Raw genomic sequence first — 20819 nt, 5'->3', positions numbered from 1 at the left:
AAGACTAAGAACCAATGTCAGAAATATTTCTTCATGGAGAGAGTGGTGGATGCCTGGAATGCCCTTCCAGAGGAAGTGGTGAAGTCCAAAACTGTGAAGGACTTCAAAGGGGCGTGGGATAAACACTGGATCCATCAGGTCTAGAGGAAGTGCATAAAGAGGAGGCAGCAAAACACTGCACGGAGCGGCAATAGCCACAGAGGCATTCACGGAGCAGGATGCCAATGGCCAGTGGTTGGTGTTCCACCTTCATGGAGCGGAAGGATGGAGGGCTGCCATCTCCAAATTAAAAAAAAAACAAAACAGGGGTGGGCAAGAGTATGTAAAATTTAACGAAGAGTTCATAAGCTATAGGTATTACCAATTATTAGGCTTATTCAATATTTGTTGATAGATAATGTGGCTTTCAATGCATACTTCACTTTCAATACATATCCAACATAGCTCCCTGCTTCAACGGCAGGGGAGAAGAAAAACAACCAATAAGGGCTGAATAACATAGTCTGGGTAAAACAAGCATGGGTGTAGCTTGCTTATTGCGGCGGTTACTACCCCTAACTAATCAAGCTTGATATTTCACTTGGATGCACCTCCATCACTGCTCTCTGCATTAATGGTGGGGGTGAAAGGGAAATAGAACCAAAGGTTACTAAGAGAAACAGATAAGTATGAGAGAGAAAAAGAAGTGTGAAGCTTGCTGGGCAGACTGGATGGGCCGATTGGTCGTCTTCTGCCGTCATTTCTATGTTTCTATGTAATACAAAAGAAATCCTTTTTTTTCCTGACCTCATAATCATGTTAAGATGCAAATCACATATGGGTTTCTTCTATGGAGAGGTTTTTGTTTTTTTTTATAAAACTGTTTAAAAAGGTAGGCAGTGACCACCTTGACAAACATGCCGGCAAATTCTTTTCATCTTCATTTACAGGCAGTCGACATCCTAAAGGCAGAGAGAATCGGCCACGGGTACCGCACCCTTGAAGATCCTGTCCTGTATAAGGAGCTGCTGGACAAGAACATGCATTTTGAGGTACATCAGATAGCACTGTAGGGGCTGAATATGGAATTGGAGTTCATGTTCAATAAATACGTCCTGTCCCCCATATCTGAAAAAAAGACAGGGCAGAACTAGAAAAGTTACAGAGAAGAGCAACAATGATAAAGGGGAATGGAACGGCTCCCTTATGATGACAGGCTGAACAGCTTAGGGCTCCTCAGCTTGGAAAAGAGACGGCTGAGAGGGGAGATGACAGAGGTTTAATAAAATCATGATTAGGGTGGAAACAGGGAGAACTTATTTACCCCTTCAAATAGTTGATACCCAAAGAAACTAACAAGTAGCAGATTTAAAACAAATTTGAGTATTTTTTTTAAATTGATGCACAGTTAAGCTGTGGAATTTATTGCTGAAGGGTATGGTCAAGGCAACTAGTACAGCTGGGTTTGAAAAAAAAAGGTGTGGACCTTTCTGGAGAACAGGTCCATAAACAACTATTAGGCAGATGGAGCTGGCGACCCCCAAGTCTTACGTCTGGCAGTGAACAACAGGGTATGGACTTCCAAATTAGGAGCTGCCGGCTACTTCCTAGTGCCCTGGACTGTGGGAGACTATGCTGGGCTCAATGGGCCATTGTCTGACCCAGCATGGCACATGTTATGCTCTTGAATTATTTTTTAAATAACCTTTTATTGCTGATAGAAAGTAGGTTCCTATAGCTTTTGTGTTCTTTGTGGCGACAGATGTTTAGCATGGACTGCTGCCTTATACTTTTTTTTTTTTAAGCTTCACAAATCCTGTCCGCCTTTGTCCTGCAGTGAGCTTTGGAAGGCACCAGTGAACGGCTGTGGGGAGCTTGCAGGCCCGGGTACTTTGTGCCCACGGGTACTTGCAAGTTCATTTACAAAGGGAAACTTCCCACAGAGTTTTTCTTTGAAAATGTGAGCCGGGGGGGGGGAAGCACAGATACTGCAAAGCACACGTGTAAAGAAAATGCAGAGATTGCAGAAGGAAATGACTAAATGCGCGTTCACGCCTAACCTATTCCTCTCCCTTTTTCCAGGCGGTAAAAGTAGTGTGGACCTTTGCCTGCACTGAAGTGAGGCTGGGGAGGGGGGGGGTAACATTTAAATTCTATTTTTACATGATTAAGTGCACACTTTTACTGGAATTAAAAACTTCTGATTGGCCTTTTTTTTTTTTTTTTTTTTTTTTTTTAATATGCGTGGTCAGTAAACTTGTCTGAGGTTGCTTCAAATTTACTGTCACCATGGGAAGGAAACGTTGAGACCACCTTTGGCAAAAAGGAGGGGACTGCTCAAAGAGAAACTCCAGAATCAGAAATTCTCAAAGGGTTCTCTACAAGAGAGATGTAGTTCCGAGACTCTGCGAGCTGAGCAGATAGCCACCGAAAACACCGTTTTCAATGTGAGGTCCTTTAACATCACCTTTTTATGGGGTTCAAATGGCGGATCACACAAGACACGAAGTACTAAATTAAGACTCCACAACAGACATACAGGGCAGACGGGGGGATTCAAGTGCCTTACTCCTCTGAGGAAACACACCACAGCCGGATGTGATGCTACTGAACTGCCAACCAGTGTGTCTAGGGCTGCAACCTGTACCCGGAGGGAATTGAAAGACAAGCCCTTGGCTAAGCCATTTTGCGAAAACTTAACATCTGAGCAATAGAAGCATGCTTGGAAGAACCCCTCATTCACGACACCACGTCTCAAAAACTCTCCACACCCTGACATATATGATTGAGAGGTAGATGTTTTTCTGGCTTGCAGCAGTATAGTAATGATTTCCTCTGCATACCCTTTCTTCCTCAATCTCCTCCTTTCAAAAGCCAGGCCACTAGACAAAAGTGATCTGCCTGGTCTCAAAATATAGGATCTTGACAAAGATGTGGAAAATTTCCGAGTCTTAGGGGCCAGACTACCGCCAGATTGACTAGATCCGCGAACCATGGATGTCGGGGCCATTCTGGACTTTGCCCACCAGCGGCCAAGGAGGGAACACGTATAGGAGAACTGAGGTCGGCCAGGGAAGTACCAGCGCATCGACTCCTCTGCACCATGATCCCTTCTGTGACTGTAGAAGCAAGGAGCTTTGGCATTCTTGCGTCGCCATAAAGTCCGTGTGGTGAGTTCCCCACCTGTATGAAATTAGATGCTTGGTCTGAAAGCTCCCACTCTCCTGGATCTATGCGCTTCAGATTTAGGAAATCCGCTTGTATGTTGTCCTTCCCAGCAATGTGAGATGCTGCTAACAGCACAAGATTTTCTTCCGCCCAAGCCATGAGCTGCTCCACCTCATCGGCTAAGGCTTGACTCCTGGTGCCTCCTTGATGGTTGATGTAGGCCACCATAGTTGCATTGTCGGAAAGGACATGAACCGCATGATTGCGTAGGCACGGGAGAAAGTGTTGCAAAGCCGATCGAACTGCTCTGGCTTCCAGATGATTGATCGACCAGCTGCCCTGGACTGAGTGGGACTGGCAGACAGCTCCCCAGCAGACGACTCGCACCCGTGGTCACCACTATCCAGCTTGGAACTTAGAGGTCTACCCCTAGAGACAAGTTGTGCAGGCAAAGCCACCACCCAAGACTGGACCTGGTGTGAGCGGTAGAGGGAACTGGAACTCCTCCGATTTGGGATCCCACCGGGAAAGCAACACTCTTTGTAATGGTCTCATATGAGCAGAAGCCCAGGGAACCACCTCCAGAGTAGATACTATGGAGCCGAGGACCTGAAGGTAGTCCCAGGCTTTGGGTAGTGGGAGTAACAACAAGCGCTGAACCTGCTATGTCAATTTGGTCTAGCAGGAGAAACTTTCCTGACGCTGGTATCGAACCGGGCCCCCAGGAAATCCATCTCCTGAGAAGGGACAAAGTTGCTTTTGGCCTGATTGATCACCCAGCCGAGCAATTCCAGGAGACTGACCACCCTGTTGATAGCTTCTACACAGAGATCCTTAGACTTCGCCCGGATGAGCCAGTCGTGAATCAGAAGGCCTTATCTCCGCAGGGCCGCAGCCACTACCACCATGACTTTGGTGAACATGTGGGGGGCGGTAGCAAGACCTAACGGTAGAGCACAGAATTGGAAATGCATCCCCAGGATCATAAAGAGAAGAAATTTCTGGTGATCTTCACGAATGGGTATGTGCAGTATACCTTCATTAGGTCCAGAGATGGTAAAAACTCGCCCTTGCGGACCGCTGCGATCACCAAGCGCAGAGTTTCCATGTGGAAATGCGGCACCTTGAGAGCCTTGTTTACCTTTTTGAGTTTCAGAATAGGCCAGAAGGCTCCCTCCTTCTTTGACTACAAAGTAGATAGTATCTCCCCATCTGCCAGTGCTCTGAGACAGTATGCAGTCGAGGGTCTGTTGAATAATCTGCCCCTTGACCCGCGCTCTGCAGAGACATCAGGAAGAAATCTTGGAGCGGCCAAGCAAATTCCAAAGCATAGCCGTGTTCTACAATGCTTAGCACCCACTAATCGGAAGTAATTCTGGCCCATGCCTCATGGAACTGGGATAAGCATCCCTCAACTTGAGGGATGGGCCAGCCTTATCTCATTGAGGAGTCTTGGAGGCAAGTGAGGTGGAAGGTCCTCCCTCCCGGGAGGGTCTGCAGCCTCAAAAGGAAGTGTTCCAGGATTGGGGTTGTCTCTGCCCAGCCGGCTCTGCCAAAACCTACGCTTCCCCAAAAGCATGAGCAGGATGACTGAAAACCTCTGGAAGGTTTCGGTCTATCCTCTGGCAACTTGTGAACCTTGTTTTCACTTTATCAACTGCTCCAAATCATCACCGAAGAGAACCTCCTTTAAACAGTAGAGCACCAAGCTGAGCCTTGGATGACACATCTGCTGACCAGTTACGCAACCAAAGTCGCCTTGCCGATTAGTGCTGAGGAAGTGCGGAGAAGGTCATACAGTGCATCAGCGCCATATGCCACCGCAGCTTCCAAGCATTCCGCTTGCTTTGACTCACCTGCAGGGAGATCTCTGGACGTTAGCAATTGTTGGACTTGGTGCAGGCTTGCCTGCAGCATGTAACTATTACACACCGCTGCTCGGATACTTAGGGCCGAAACATCAAAGATGCACTTAAGAAGGACTTTCGGTTTTCGATCCTGAAGATCCATGAGAGCTGCCACTCCTGCGACCGGGATAGTAGTCTGCTTCGTAACAGCAGATTACAGAAGCGTCTACCTTGGGTCTTCAGGAGCTCCAGAGATTCCTCGAGCAAAGCATAAAGCTTATCCATAGCCCGACCAACCCTTAAGCCGACATCCAGAACGTTGCACTCATCAGCTGTTGAAGCATTGGATGGAAAGGAAAAGCTCTGGCTGGAGCTTGCAATCCCGCCAGGACTGGGTCTACAGAATCCTGTGGCAGAGCAAGAGGAGGAAGCTCAACTCTGAGTTCTGAGAGGACTGAGGGAATGAGCAGCTCCAACTCCTCTCTATGAAACAGACTGACCACTTTAGGGTCATCTCCATCCAAGGGAGCCTGCTTTCCCTGATCCTCTTCAGATCCCCCTCCTGCAGGAGGGAAAGGAGAAGACACTGCATCCGCAGCCCCACTGCCCAGAACCTCTGGAAGGGCCGAGCCGCCTGCAACTTTGCGACCCGCAGAGACGCTGGCGCATCCGGAAGTTTGGCAACCTTGTGGGGCGGTCCCTGCAGATGTCTCAAAGCAAAGCACCACGCTGCTGAGACTGTGAAGCTAAAAAAGCCTTATGCATGAGGAGGACAAAATCCAAAGAGAAAGGATTAGGACTGACCTCATCCCCACCTGGGGTATCTGGATCCTCCTGAAAAACATCCTGGTCCGGATCTGAGGGATCATCAGGACTGGCAGGGACCAGTGACAACACTGGAGGAGGCTCCCCTGCCCCCATAGCTCTTGCCTGAGCTTCAGCAAAAGTGTTAAAAATGGCTGCTGTTCCCGCGCTGAGAGGGAACGGGTCAGCCCGAGGCTCCCGAGGTGTTTATCTTTTAAGTGCACCTCGGGGCTTTGCTGAACTTGCTGCTGCTACAAAAGAGCTGCCTTCCTCCTCCAGGAAGGCAGCAGGAATAAGTGCCTGAATGGGAGAGCCTCAAGGAGGACTTTCCGCAGGCAACACACAAAGATGGCCACGGCATTGCGGCGAGAGGGAATGCAGGGAGCCCAAAAATAGGGAAAAAAACGTGGCAAAATTGGCCCGGAGCCTTGAAGGACTGCAGCCGTCAAGAAAACAAAACTCACACAGGCTGCTCATATTTTTTTTTTTTTTTTCCAATCTGGTGATTTGCACGAGGTAAGAGGGACCAGACCACCAGTAAACCATCAATTTTAAAGATATACTACTTACCTAAGTCCAGAAGAGAGGCCTCTAATCAAGAAGGTGAATTAGAGACTTTGAGACCAGTCTCTTAATATAACTACAATTTTGGAAACATCTGACACGGATTTAGCAGTACCTGCAACACGGGTTATGACTTGGGTGTTAGAGACTGACAGGGAATGGCTGTTGAAATTAAGTATAAGTCATAGAAACGAAAGATTTATGGGAAGCCTTATAAGAGCTTTCCTGGATGTCTCTCGTGAGACCCAGAGGAGGAGAAAAGCTTTCCTCCTGCTGAGACCACAGGTCTTAATTGGGGCGAGAGATTTCCTCAAATTTCCATGCAAATGCGTGGTTAAATATTTACAGAATACTTATGTGTTTTTTGATCCACCCCAGTTAACCCAATTCTTAGTGGGGAAAGTCCCCATAACCACCGAATCACCCTGTTTAAATGCTCCAGTAAGTCCCTCATAAATAAATAAATGTCGCTGTTATATTTGGTAGATTTTCTTAAGTTACAATGTACTTTTACTTCAAGGTATGGGGATCCACCCCCCCTTTTTTTTGAGGACTTTAAATATGAAGAGATTGAAATTGTTATTGATTTCCTAGATTTATATAGTTGTATTATGGTATTGAATAAGTGTAATCTCCTTTTTTTTTTCCTATCAAGATTTGTTCTTGTAATTACTGTAAACTGCATAAATAAAAAATTCACCCTAGATTGAACTTGTGGGGTGCACAGCATTGCCACTGTGATAGATATAGATTTTTTTTTTTTTTTTGGGAGGGGTGGGGCCCCAAAGTTAACATGGGTAGGACATTGTTAGCCACCCACCCCAAGCTCTTACCCCATCCTATGTGAGTCTTCATGGCAATGGCTGCAAAGCCCTCACTTCTGGCAACACACTGGTTTGTTCTTGGAGGAGAAGTCCATTAATGGCTATTAATCAAGTTTACTTAGGGAATAGCCACTGCTATTAATTGCATCAGTAGCATGGGATCTTCTTAGTGTTTGGGGAATTGCCAGGTTCTTGTGGCCTGGTTTGGTCTCTGTTGGAAACAGGATGCTGGGCTTGATGGATCCTTGTCTGACCCAATATGGCAATTTCTTATGTTCTCTTTTCACTTTCCTTTCCCTGACTGTCACAATCTCTGGGGCGGATTTTCAGAGCCCTGCTCGCGTAAATCCGCCCAAAACCGGGCGGATTTACGCGAGCAGGGCCCTGCGCGCCGGGAAGCCTATTTTACATAGGCCTCCCGGCGCGCGCAGAGCCCCGGGACTCGCGTAAGTCCCGGGGTTCTCAGAGGGGGGCGTGTCGGGGGCGTGTCGGGGGGCGGGCCCGGTCGTCGCGGCGTTCCGGGGGCGTGTCGGCAGCGTTTTGGGGGTGGGTACGGGGGCGTGGCTACGGCCCAGGGGCGTGGCCGCACCCTCCGTACCCGCCCCCAGGTCGCGGCCCGGCGCGCAGCAGGCCCGCTGGCGTGCGGGGATTTACGTCTCCCTCCGGGAGGAGTAAATCCCCCGACAAAGGTAAGGGGGGGGTGTAGACAGGGCCGGGTGGGTGGGTTAGGTAGGGGAAGGGAGGGTAAGGTGAGGGGAGGGCAAAGGAAAGTTCCCTCCGAGGCCGCTCCGATTTTGGAGCGGCCTTGGAGGGAACGGGGGGAGTCGGCGCGCGCAGGCTATACAAAATCGATAGCCTTGCGCGCGCCGATCCAGGATTTTAGTGGATACGCGCGGCTCCGCGCGTATCTACTAAAATCCAGCGTACTTTTGCTTGAGTCTGATGCGCAAGCAAAAGTAGGCTGATCGCGCTTCTTTTAAAATCTACCCCTCTGTGTTTATGGCACCTACTTTACCCAAGCCCTCATCTCTCAGGCTTTCAACCAAAAGGTGCTGAGAGGAGGTGAGATAATTAACTGCCAAAAGTACATAGAGAGACTTTGGCCTCAGATCTTTACAGGACTAGCCCAAGGGCAGTGTTTCCCTGTTCGTTTGCCCTTTTAAAGGTGCAGTGATTACATTGCCTAATGGCCCTCTAACTGCTGCACCTTTAAGGCTAAGATGTGACATCATCCTGCTGCTGGGGGGAGCGGGCCTGAGACTAATGTGAGGGGCACGGGCTCCCAAGGCTGCCTCTGGTGTGCTAACATAGAAGTGTAGAGAGGTAAATTAGCTTTATGCGAATAATTGTGCTCTGTACCTGGTTCATGCCTACAGCATCGCAGATCCATTGCATAAACTCTGGAACTTCCCCTTGGAAAATGAGCATTAAAACCTCTGTGCTCCTCTCCTCAGCTAAACACACCCAAAGGCACACCCCTTTTTAATGTGGGTGAAAGTACACGCGCTTTGATGCATTTTAACCACATAGAGACTGAAAACAGCTTTCCCTCAATTTACCCACAAAATTGACTGAAAATTGCCCTGTTTAGGTAATAGCAATAGATATACCTGTAGTTTTTGGTTTAATGTCTGGGCTGCTGATGTCAGCTTGCTGGTATTAATGGAAGAGCAGCTTTACTGCATGTGTGATATCTCCTTTTTTTTTTTTTTTCTGCTTTGTACCCCAGCTGTGTCCCTGGTCCAGCTACCTCACCAGTTCCTGCTGTTCGGACTTTACAAAGCATCCTGCAGTCCAGTAAGTAGAACAGAGCAGCATTTATTCAGATACCAACAGGCACACGAATACTGGGGGGGGGGGGGGGCAATAATCAAATCACCCTAGGGAGGTGGCAAGTCTGCGGACCCTTTGTTCCTTCTACCCATTGGGCATGAAACGATATTTTCAAAGGGAAACTCTCCACAATAATTCCAAGTGCACTTTAGGGGGATGTGCTTTAAGTGAAACATCCTGTTTCATTACATTTTGAAAATGAAAAATAAAATAAACTTAATTTGTTTTTATTTTCAAATGGCCACCCCCACCCCATGAGGTCACTGACTCATAGGACCCATGAGTCAGTGAAATCTGACCGGTGTAGATCTCCCCTAAGGATCTGTTTTAAGCTATTACCTCGTTGACTCTCTACCAACCCATCTTTGCTAGTGTAGGGGATTACTGGCCCTGTCACAGCTGCCTGTTCTGCTGTCCCAGAGTATCTCCCAGCTGTCAGCCGTACAAGCTTGATGGTCTGCAGGAGATCTCAGTCCAGTTGCTTTTGCTGTCTACTATCTTTGCAGGTGGAGGAGCATATAAACTTCCATACCTGAACCAACACTCTCTACTTCTCCTCCTTCCCCCATCCAGTTTCTTTTCCTTGCTCTTTGTATCTGTACAAATAGTCTTGAGTTCCCATTCTCTGGCTTTGAAAGCTAGCCTCAAAATTGTATTAGAAATATACAAAGATATTCTGTCTTTGTTTAGCTTTTCAGCAAACATGGCCTCTGATTCCATCTAATAGCTAGGCAAGAACTATTTTTCTTATAGTAAAGCCAAGCAAAGCTTTTGTTTAAAAGTAAAATTGATTTCTGTTTCAACCTGCTGTAAACCCAGCATTCTTGTACAATTTAGCTAATGAAATTCTGCCAGTCATGCCTTTTCATTAAAGGTAAATGGAGTAGAGAAAGTTGTATTAAGGAATATATGAATGCAACATGTCTGTGTTTTTTTTTGTTTTTTTTCCCCTCAGACTTAGGAACGATAAAGCAAATTATTCCTTGAGCTCCGATGATCCATTGATTTTTGGCTCAACTTTAAATAAGGATTACAAACTAGCTAAGAAGTATATGGGCTTTACTGAGGAGGAATTCATACAAATGGTATGCAGTCTTTAAAATAATGAATGGTTATAACTATATATGTGATCATTCCTGACATACAGAACGTTAAATATAAAAACAGACGCTTAGTTTAGTGGAGGATTCTTGCTTAGAGTTTGAGGGTAATGTGTATTTCTAAAGTACACGGTTGCTAGCAGTTTCTATGCAAATAGAACTATGAGAATTTTTAACAAACCCAGGATATAAATGCCACCAGAGAGGCCAGCCTAGTGACTCAGTGGCAAGTGCCACTCAGAAAACGGGGGTTCCATACCTGGGATAGGTCAGCCAGAGCTGGGAATGTTGCAGTAGGACCCATGATTGCAGGATTCCTGAAGGACCACTGGTGCATGACCCTGGCCGAGGGCTGCCACCGAAATGACTGGGCTTACTGAGTTTGGAGAAGGATCTCATACGGTGGCACAGGCCTTTAGGAGGGTGTGGAACATTTGAGCTGCCCACCCTTTGGCGAGGAGGGTCCCCTGAAAAGTCACAGTAGTCCCTTCCCTTTTGTTGTGCTGTCCAGCTGACCTGCAGAGGCTGGGGCCATGCGATGGCGATACCTGTTGCAGATGAGGAGCGGCAGTGGCTGACTAGGAGTTACCAGGGGTAAGCCTGTGGTTCTGATCCTCAATCTCCAGGCGAGAGGGGGAGGGCCTGGGGTGACTGATTTGCACAGTCGTGTGTCCCCTCCCCCACAGGGCATCCCTGCTTGGATCATTGTAAGTGAAGACTCGTTACGCCTTGGCCCAGTAGAGCCTGCTTCCGATTTGAGTTGGATACCCGGTGGAGCAGGAGGATAGTGCTAAGCTGAACAGTAATGGACTTTGACTTAATGTAATGCGCACTGTTTTAACCCATGGTTGGACGCACGTCTACAACTCCTTATTCTATAAGGGGATTAGTGTGTCCAACCCCCAGTGAAACGAATAGTGCTCATCACATGCAAATGAATGTTGATGAGGCTATTAGCTATTCTTCTCCGATTTGAAAAAAGTGTGCCCAACATGCACATTTTTACCCTCAGAAATTAAGGGCCTGCCCAGAGCAGGAGTTAATTTCTGAGCAGTGCAAAAAGTTGTATAGAAAAGCAGAAAAAATACTGCTTTTCTGTACTTCCTCCAACTTAATATCATGGAGATATTAAGTCGGAGGAACAAAAAGGATTAAAATTGCATTTAAAAAAAAAAAAAAAAGTGTGCCGGCGGTCAGGTTATGACAATGGATGCTATTTTAATTGTGCATCCCTTTTCCTAACCCGCTGACAGCCACCTCTCCTGGGTGCCCTCTGCCAGGGAGGCACTAGGGGGGGGGGCATTTTTGTTTTTAGCACTTCCTTGGCAGCGCGATCCCTCATTTAAATATTAGATTGTGTGCCTAGGAGAGGTGGCTGGGTGCATGTTAGCAAAGCAGGCGCTCAGTACCACGTGCCCATTTCCACAACACTTATTGAATCGCTCTCATAGTACTCACAGCATACAATCCTTGTCCTTTTTGATTTATTTTCTAATAACCATAATACAAATGTCAATGGAATAAAAAATAAACCATCAGGGATAAAGGAAAATTGATTCTTACCTGCTAATTTTTGTTCCTGGAATGCCACGGATCAATCTAGACTCCTGGGTTTTGCCTCTTTTCCAGCAGATGGAGACAGTGAAAGTTTTACTGACACTGCCATATAATCTGGTGTGCCACTTGAAGCCTCTCAGTATTGACTTATACTCAAGCCAAGATACATACCTTAAGAACCCTAATGTAATTGGAACAACCTCCCACAATGAGCAGGAGAAAAGGCTGAACACTGCAATGGAAAAATCTTTTCCTACCACAACAGGAGAATCCTTAACTATGCAGTATCTATATAAAAGAAGCACAAACGGACTCTCCTTCACAACCAGGGTGGGTCTCTGGACTGATCCATGGTATTCCAGTAATGAAAGTTAGCAGGTAAGATCCAATTTTCCTTTCCTGTTCATACCCAGATCAGTCCAGACTCCTGGGATGTACCTAAGCTTCTCCAACTAGTGGGACCCCGCTTTAAAAACACTTTCACCAAAGCCCATGGCCGCTGGAGCGTGGATGTCCAAACGATAATATCTGCAAAGGCGTGCAACGACTTCCAAGTAGCTGCCAGATAAATCTCCTACAGAGACACCTGATGGCATTCAGCCCAAGAAGCTGCCTTCAACAGAGTAGAATGAACCCTCATTCCCACTGGGACAGGATGCCCCTTACAGATGTAAGCTGAGCCTATAGCTTCCTTCATCCACCTCGCAATATGGATTTTGAGGCGCTCTGCCCTTTCTTAGCCCCACTCCATAGCACAAAGAGATGGTCAGACACCCAGAAGCTATTGGTGATTTAGAGGTAATGTAACAAAGCCTGTTTTACATAGAAAAGTCACAGATCCCTTGTGTGCAATGTTGACACATCCAAATTTGGGAAAGCCAGAAGCTCTACAATCTGACAAACAGTACACCGATACAACCTTTGGGAGACAAGAGGGCACCATACACAACAAGATCCCAGAGTCTGAGATCTTCAAAAGGGGATCTCTACATGACAGTGCTTGAAGCTCAAATTCTTTGGACTGAACAAATCGCCACTAGAAAAACTACCTTCAGTGTGAGATCCTTTATAGTTGCCCTCCTCAAACTGTGCCACACACACATCCCTCTTAGGCCCAAATTAAGATTCCTGGAAGGACATATTTTCCACACCAAAGGACATGAATGTTTTGCCACCAGAAGAAATTGCATCAAATCTAGATGAGCAGCCAAGGACATTCCATGCACCTTGCCACGAAGACAACCTAAGGCCACCACCTGCACCTTGAGAGAGTTAAAAGCCAAGCTTTCATCAACGCTTTTTTGAAAATTGTTTAGATGTGTGCTACCGACTCCTGAGTAGGTCTTACTCCCTAATCAATACACCAGGCCTTGAAGACTTTCCAGATCCTCACATAAGACAAGGAAGTGGATGGCCTTCTAGCCTGCAACAAGATGGAAATGACATCCTCTGACTATCCTTTTCCTCTCAAACACTTCTTTCAAAAGCAAAGCCACGAGACAAAAGCGATCCATCTGATCCGAAAATATTGGACCCTGACAAAGGAGCCTCGGTAGATGCATGAGCTGCAATGGTCCGGCTACAGCCAGATTGATCAGGTCTGCAATCCAAGGCTGCCGTGGACACTCTGGCACCACCAGGATATCTCTACCAGATGGGTTTCTATCCGCCATAGCACCTTGCCCACCAGCGGCCACGGGAGGGACATGTAAAGAGGAATCTCTTGGGGCCAAGGTAGAACCAGGGCATCCAACTCCCTCTGCCCTGTGTTCTCTGCTGTGACTGTAGAAGCAAGGCACAGTCATTCCATTGAGACGCCATCAAGTCCAGGCAGCGAATGCCCCACTTGTGACAGTCATTGCCGCCTCCGACAGCTCCCACTCCCTGGTGTCCAGCCTCTGGCAACTGAGAATCTGCTTGAAAATTGTCCACTCCAGCTGTGTGGGTGCCACTAGCAATGCTGGATGCCATTCTGCCCAGGGAAACAACTCTTAGGCCACCATCCGACTCTTGGTTCCTCCTTGTTGATTTGATATAGGCCACGGTAGTTGTGTTGTCTGACAAGATACACTCCAGGCAATTACGTAACAGAGATCGAATTCAAGCAATGCAAAACACACCACCCTCATTTCTAACAGATTGATAGATCAGGATGCCTCGACTTTGGACCATTGCCCCTGGGCTGACTGACCCTGGCACACCACACCCCATCCGGAGAGACTGGCATCAGTGGTAACTACCACTCAGTCTGGAACATCCAAGTTCACCCCATAACTCAGATGGGGCCCAACTAAGCTACCATGAAAGACAACCCAGCAACCTCCTCGAGAGACGGAAGAAGATGAAACTGCTCAGACAATGGATCCTACCGGAAATGAAGAGACTTCTGCAGAGTCTGCATGTGTACAAAGGCCCAAGGAACTAACTCCAATGTCGATGCCATAGAGCCTAGAACCTGAAGGTAGTCCCAGACTCTGGACCCCATAGCATTCAACAGCCTGCGAACCTGCATCTGCTGTTTGAGTATGCAACCCTCAGTGAGAACCTTTCCTATCCTGGTATCCAAGTGCATTCCTAAGAACTCCAAAACTTGAAGGTGTGAGATGACTCTTTGCTAGATTCACCACCCAGCCTAGTGACCTCAACTGCTGCAGGACATGAGACACAGCCTGTCTGTGGAAGATTTCAGCCTTTGCCCGAATGAGCCAGTCGTCCAGATATGGATGAACCAGTATGCCCTCCTTTCTAAGTGCCACCGCCACAATCATCACCTTGGTGAAGGTATGAGGAGCCGCTGACAATCTGAAAGGAAGGGCACAAAACTGAAAATGGCACCCAAGGGTCATGAACTTCAGGAATATTTGATCTGGCTGATTTGCTATGTGCAGGTATGCCTCTGTCAAATCTAGGGATGCCAGAAACTCTCCTTTGTACACTACTGTGATGACAGAGCGCAGGGTTTCCATGTGAAAACAAGGACCCTTGAGAGCCACATTCACCTTTTTTAAATCCAAAATTAGACTGAAAGACCCTTCCTTTTTTGGTACCATGGAATATATTCCTGTTCTTCGCTCCCTCCCCGTAGGTATAGGAACAATGGCACCCCAGCCTATGTAAATGATTCATGGTTTCTTGAACCACCTTCCTTTTTGTCAAATGGGGCACAAGGGGAGACTATGAACAAGTCTTGTAAAAGCCGAGAGAATTCTAAGGCGTAATAGTCTCTTATCATGCTTAGGGACCCATTGGTCAGTCGTGATTTTGGCCCACTCCTCGTAAAAGTCAGATGTCCTCAGATAGGAAGAACAAAGGAGTGAGCTGGCTTGCTTCATTGCAAGGTCTTAGCTCCACCAGATCCCTGGCTAAGTCCATCTCTGGTTTTCTGCCCCCTCGAAAGGACTGGCCCCAGGATTACTGCCTTCTGACCCCTTGTCTCTGGGCTCCTGCCAGTGGCCTACTCTGACGAAACATTCTATTTGGTCGGAATCGGAAACACCCCGAAAAGGAACCCTTGCCTCCTTTTGGCTTATCCTCTGGCAACCTATGCCTCTTGGTCTCATTGAGACGCTTGACTAGCTCTTCCAAGTCCTCTCCAAATAGTTCTCCCTTGAAAGGCAATGTTCCTAAACATGACTTGGACCAAACATCCGCTGACCTTTAACCAAAGGGGATGCCTGACAGACTGCTGACATCATAATTCTCGAAGTTCTGATGAGGTTGTACAAAGCATCAGCAACATAAGCTACTGCCGCCTCCAGACAGACCGCCAGCTTAGCCTCAGCTGCAGCCAGCAGCCTCATCGCCTGCAATTGCTGCACCCAGCGCAGACTAGCCCTCTGCATAAAGCTACTGCAAAAAACAGCAGGTAATGCCTAATGCAGACACCTCAAATCTTGAGATGAACTTCCAATTTTCTGTCTTGCATATCCTTCAGCACCGCTGAACCAGTCACTGGTGGTCTTCTTAGTGACTGACACTAATGCATCCACCTTTGGAAGCGACAAACACTTAAGCATATCTTCAGGCAATGGGTACAACTTTGCCATTATCTGGCCAACTTTCAGGCCTGTCTCTGGAGTATCCCACTCCCTGGCTACTAACTTCTTCACAGATTTGTGAAAGGGAAAAGCTTTCACTGGACCTCTTAGGCCATCCATGACTGGGTCTACCCCTTCCTGAGCAGACTCTTCTTGAGGAACCTTGATCGCCACATCCTCTAGAACACACATTGGATGGGGCCACAGCTCCTCCTTGTGGAAGAGATGCACCACTTTTGGTTCATCCCCTTCAGTGACAGGGACCTGGCCCAGCCCTTCATCTGGCTCTGCCACATCCAAGTTAATAGCAGCATCAGGAGAGAGAGTTTCCAGCAGTACTACTTCCTCAGAGCCTTTGTCCGGACGTGCCGCCCTACCCAGGTCCCTCTGAGTCCACCTAGGAATCTCCCCCCCCCCCCCCCCCCCCCCCCCCACAAAAGGCTCTGAAGCATATTCAGCACAATGCGCGCAATGGCCTTCTGAGGTGCCCCCATGCCTGATTTTTCCTTGCCTTGCCACTCTCCACAGCAGCCTACCGTGACTTGCCCTCTTCTACAGAGAGATATCGGGAGTAGAGTCCAGTGTGCGAGAGTTACGCGCACATTGCTGCTTGAGCAGCAGGCACTGCCATGCGCCATCAGCTGACTTTCAGTGAGCCGTGCTGCTCTAGTAGGCCTGACCACTTCTGACCACTTGGCTAAAAAAAAACAAAACACTGCCGACTGAACTTTTTTTTTTTTTTTTTTTTTAAACTTTACCAGACAAAAAGCCAAACAGAGTAGAAGTAAGGGGTACATCCGTGTGGCCAAACTGCTGCAGGATGCCAAGAGTTCTCCTCGGAGGGAGGGAACTGGCACCAGCAGTTGTCCTCCCCTGTCGACGAAAAGACCAAGCCAGACAAGGGTCCCCAACCCCCTGCTCGTCCACCTCAGCACCAGGAGGGATAGCCCCACCTAGCAACCTCCTGGGAGAGGAATCCTCCAATCCTAACAATTTTTATTTTATTTATTTTTTGGAGTGCAGGATTTGCACCTCTACCATCTGCTGAAGACCAATACTGAGGGACTGCCGATGGCACACCAGATTATATGGCAGTGTCAGTAAAACTTTCTCTGTCTCCATCAGCTGGAGGGAGGCAAAACCCAGGAATGTGGACTGATCAGGGTATGAACAGGAATGTCCCTTTTTTTTTTTTTTTTTGTGCTGGGGCAGCTTGCCTTCCCTGCCCCCATCCCAAGTACTTCCACATCTGGCATTAGATTTTGGATCTGATTGCTAACCAAGCCCCACAGATCTCATGACTTCAGCAGGGTTAGAGGCCACAGAAGCAGGTCAGCCCTCGCTCACAGGCCCTAACAGAGGGGCTCACCTTCTCTAGGCTGCTGTGCCGACGATGGGCTGGCTCGGTCCTCTTTCGCTGCCTTCTCTTTGATAGCACTGCTGGAGCCATGTTGATCAGGGGAGGCCTTCGGGAGGGGATTGGAGGTCTGCTTGGGGGAGTTCTAGGGCAGGGGCAACAATGGAGGTCCAAGGGCAGGCAGACGAGCAGAAACTCTGCCACCTCCCAGATTTTTCTTGCTCACCTAGGCCTCTGCATAAATGCAGGCTTGCCCTGGGATATATTAATGGGATTAGTGAGCCTTTATCTTTTTTTCTTGATGACCTACAGTAATATAAATTGTAATCACTTCTTGTCTCCAATATTCATCTGTTTTTTTGTTGGGGTGGGGGCGACTTTTTTTTTTTTTTCTGTAGAACATCAATGCGGCTCAATCCTGCTTTTTACCTGAGACAGAAAAAAAGGAACTTCTCAATCAGCTCTATGAAGCTTATGGAATGATCCTTAGTACGGAGCTCTAACTGCGATCCCAACACCACGTTCATCACCGTAGGTCTAATCAAACGAAACCCAATTGGTGTCCTGAGCCAAGAAACTAAACTTTCCTTTCAGCTTTACCTCTGTTCTGTTAAAACTGGACTTGCAAACAGATTTTGAAAATACTAGTGGTACTGCTCGCCTTGGAAGTCTCTTGTATATAAAGACAATATTTTTCTACAGTCAAGTACAGCAGATGAACTTTGTTTCTGTTTTTATAAATTGTCTGCCTTTTTTTCTAAACTTTCCAAAAGAAGGTGCTGCCCATGTATCTGATCTGTGTCCCCTGTAACTCTCCTTTCTACCTCACTGACTGAAACTCATCAGTATTACTCATGGCTAGTCTTTGGTTCTTCAGGAGAATGCTCTGCACTAACCAAATAAATGCAAAATATCTTTAAAAATAAAAGGAAACCATCAATTCTCTATGCAACTAATAGTTGTTTGGCTTTACCCATTAAGAACTAAGTCTCGTGGGCTCATACTTAACTTATTAGATAAAATCATTCATTTTGTGCATTTGTTTTAAAGCTCCTGAACGTGTACAGCCATCCCAAGTATTGGATTAGCTGTAGCACCCTAACCTTTTTAGCTTCAGTGGAAGCATAGCTGATGGCTGCAATGGAAAATATCAGTTGTACTTGTTCATTCTACAGTAATTACTGGGCATTTCAGTTCCTTTAATTTATAAGATTGCTAGGTCTATTACTTCCATTCAAGTAGATTTTAAAACTGCTGCTCATGCAAATACAGCTGCATACCTGCCTACATTGAACTGCCTAGGGCGCAAGGGTCTGTAGACCCTTGTAGCAAAACACCACCCTCTTCCACACTGTGTTGAAAGTGCCCCTCTTACAGTGGGAGAAATAGTGTCAGATTGTCTCTCTAACAGAGGCTCTCTCTTGTGCTCTCTTCCCCATGGTCACTTGTGTAGGTGCACGTGTAAAGGCTCCACACATATGCACAGTTGGGATATTTTAAATGATACACATGTACTTGCATGCACAATATAAATTAAGCATATTTTTGCTTGTGTGCCCAATATGTGCGTTTTATGGGTGCACGTGTGCGCCTTTTTAAAATCTACCTGATCGTGTTTTTCAATTATGTTATCTAATTATTGGAGGTTATGACTTCTTTAATTACAGAATATCGCATTAAAGCTCCGGGCAGTAATGTAACACCTTGCACCTAATCTTTGCCTTCTGTGCACTTTGCTAGTTTTCCTGAGCCGAACTAGGGTTTCTGTTCACAAAGAACAAAACCAAAACTGGCTACTGTCTTGTGTTTTCACTGATGAGAAAGTCCTTTCCCCTCTGCCTGATATTCCACTTCACTTCAGATGCAAACATGTGTTTTAGCTGCGAACAACACTTGGTATAAATAGAGAATATGATGGCAAATAAAGACTGCACAATGCATCTAGTCTGCCCATTTTCTGTTCAGTTTGCAGTATCACAAACCCTACTTGCTCTCCAGCGTTCCCTTCTCTTTCCCCATGAGGGAGCCTCTGTCCTTTCCCAGGCTTTCTTGAACCTTTGTTACTATTTTTGCCTCCATCATTGCTAGGGGGAGGCAGTGAAGAAATATTTCTTTGTGCTACTCCCTATCCTCCCCAGAGCTGGATTTAGGACTGGCACCCAAAGGCATAGACTCCCTTGGAGGAGGAGGTCCTGCCTGGGTCCTCCTGTTTGTGCACCCCCTTTCTTCCCCCCCAGCCCTGCCACGACAGCTTCCTAAATCCTATCCTGTCTTCCACAATAATAATGCAGGGGATAGACCCTAAAACAAATGATACATATCTTTGGAATACAAAAGTGCTTTTCTAGAGCTTCATCTGAGAGCAAGTGTATTGATTTTATGAATGGATAACATTAAATTGCTGGCTTATTAATTACCATATTGAGTTACATTGAATTTCAAATGGAACCAACCATGGTGGCAATTTTGAACGGAAACACTCATCAGTTGAGCTCTCATCCTATAAATTTTATTTTTTTTTTGTATTTATTCCCTAGAATCAATCATTTTGTGCTTGAGAAAATTGTAGAAGCAGTCTCTTAAAGTAGCAATTCATAACTTCTATTAGGCCAAATTTATTTTCAGCCTGATGGAGGACTGTTTGCCTTCTCATACTGCTGAAAGGAAAGAGAAGGAAGTTCGACGCTTTTGTCTTGAAGCAAATAAGCAATCGGCCATGTGGGTCACTGCATGTGCCTGAGTAAAGATCTTCCGGATGACCAGCCATGGCTTCATCTTCTCTTTCAGTAACATGTATCCTCTACAATGGTTTTTGCATTTACTTCATGCTGGAGGTCACTGGGCTCACGTTGGACTGCTTTATATATAATCAATTTTTACATACTGCAAGAGGTATTAAGTAACATTTTAAATGAGTGTTCCTTACACTAATACTAATGCCTGAGATTATTGGGTTTTGAACAATTCCCTAAGTGGTGGCCTTGGTTATCATCAGCTGCCCTGTCTGAATATTAGCTTATAAAAGGATGCTGGGGTGTTATCCTACAAAGTATTAATGCTTCCATAACCTAATGGGGGTTCTCTGGCTCAGTGCATGAAACCAGGTAGATGGCCTATTGGGTACCAGTGGTTCTAATTATAGTTCAGGTGCTGCTGAAGTCCTAGGGACAGTAATGTTTGGTTTTTTTTCTTTTCATTCTTGCTTTAGTGGCTTCCATTGAACTCTAAATTTGTACGAGACATACACAGTATTAGCACACACCTATTCCACATTGAAGCCAGGCATCATGATGATGCATACAGGTGTCCATTTTCAAAAGATGTATGCAGTTAAAATTGGCCTTTACCCCCATAAATCTAACCATTTAAAAACTCTCCCCAGCTGGAATCTGTGTACAGAGTTAGCCCAAACAAACCTTGGGCTGGGTTGGGAGTCTCAAATTTAGCTGGTTAGCATAATGTTCAACACTGTTAAAATAATACAGAGGGCCAACCGTTTATAGATAACTCCCTATTAATCACTTGCTAGATCCACAAAAAATAGAGATGACACATAACCAATGTGTATAACATTTATTCAAAGGGCAGCCTTGAATATTATTAAATTGGAGCTTGCCAAAATGGATATTACAGGATGTAGATTGAATTTTCTAATCACTATTGCTGAAATTGCTCTCACATTGAATATTTTCAGCTATAAATCTGATTATTTTTTTGCAGATCAAGTGCATCCCATGGCCCCGATTGTT

At 46.4% G+C, this 20819-nt stretch overlaps 1 protein-coding gene across 2 annotated transcripts in view; it reads left to right on the top strand.

Annotated features, from left to right (window-relative positions):
• LOC115097060 (adenosine deaminase-like) overlaps positions 1–19486 on the top strand; it is a 73148-nt gene extending 53662 nt beyond the window's left edge. For both annotated transcript variants that reach the window (XM_029612520.1, XM_029612519.1), the window contains 4 exons: positions 930–1031; positions 8916–8983; positions 9975–10104; positions 17469–19486. In XM_029612520.1, coding sequence (XP_029468380.1) covers positions 930–1031; positions 8916–8983; positions 9975–10104; positions 17469–17573 — 405 coding nt within the window. In that variant the 3' untranslated portion in view covers positions 17574–19486. The remainder of the gene's footprint in view (positions 1–929; positions 1032–8915; positions 8984–9974; positions 10105–17468) is intronic.
• The last annotated feature ends 1333 nt before the right edge of the window (positions 19487–20819 follow it).

This window comes from Rhinatrema bivittatum, chromosome 8 (assembly GCF_901001135.1).
Source record: "Rhinatrema bivittatum chromosome 8, aRhiBiv1.1, whole genome shotgun sequence".
NCBI classification, from domain to species: domain Eukaryota; kingdom Metazoa; phylum Chordata; class Amphibia; order Gymnophiona; family Rhinatrematidae; genus Rhinatrema; species Rhinatrema bivittatum.
Note: the sequence above shows the minus strand (reverse complement) of the source record. Positions and strands in the feature narration are given on the sequence as shown.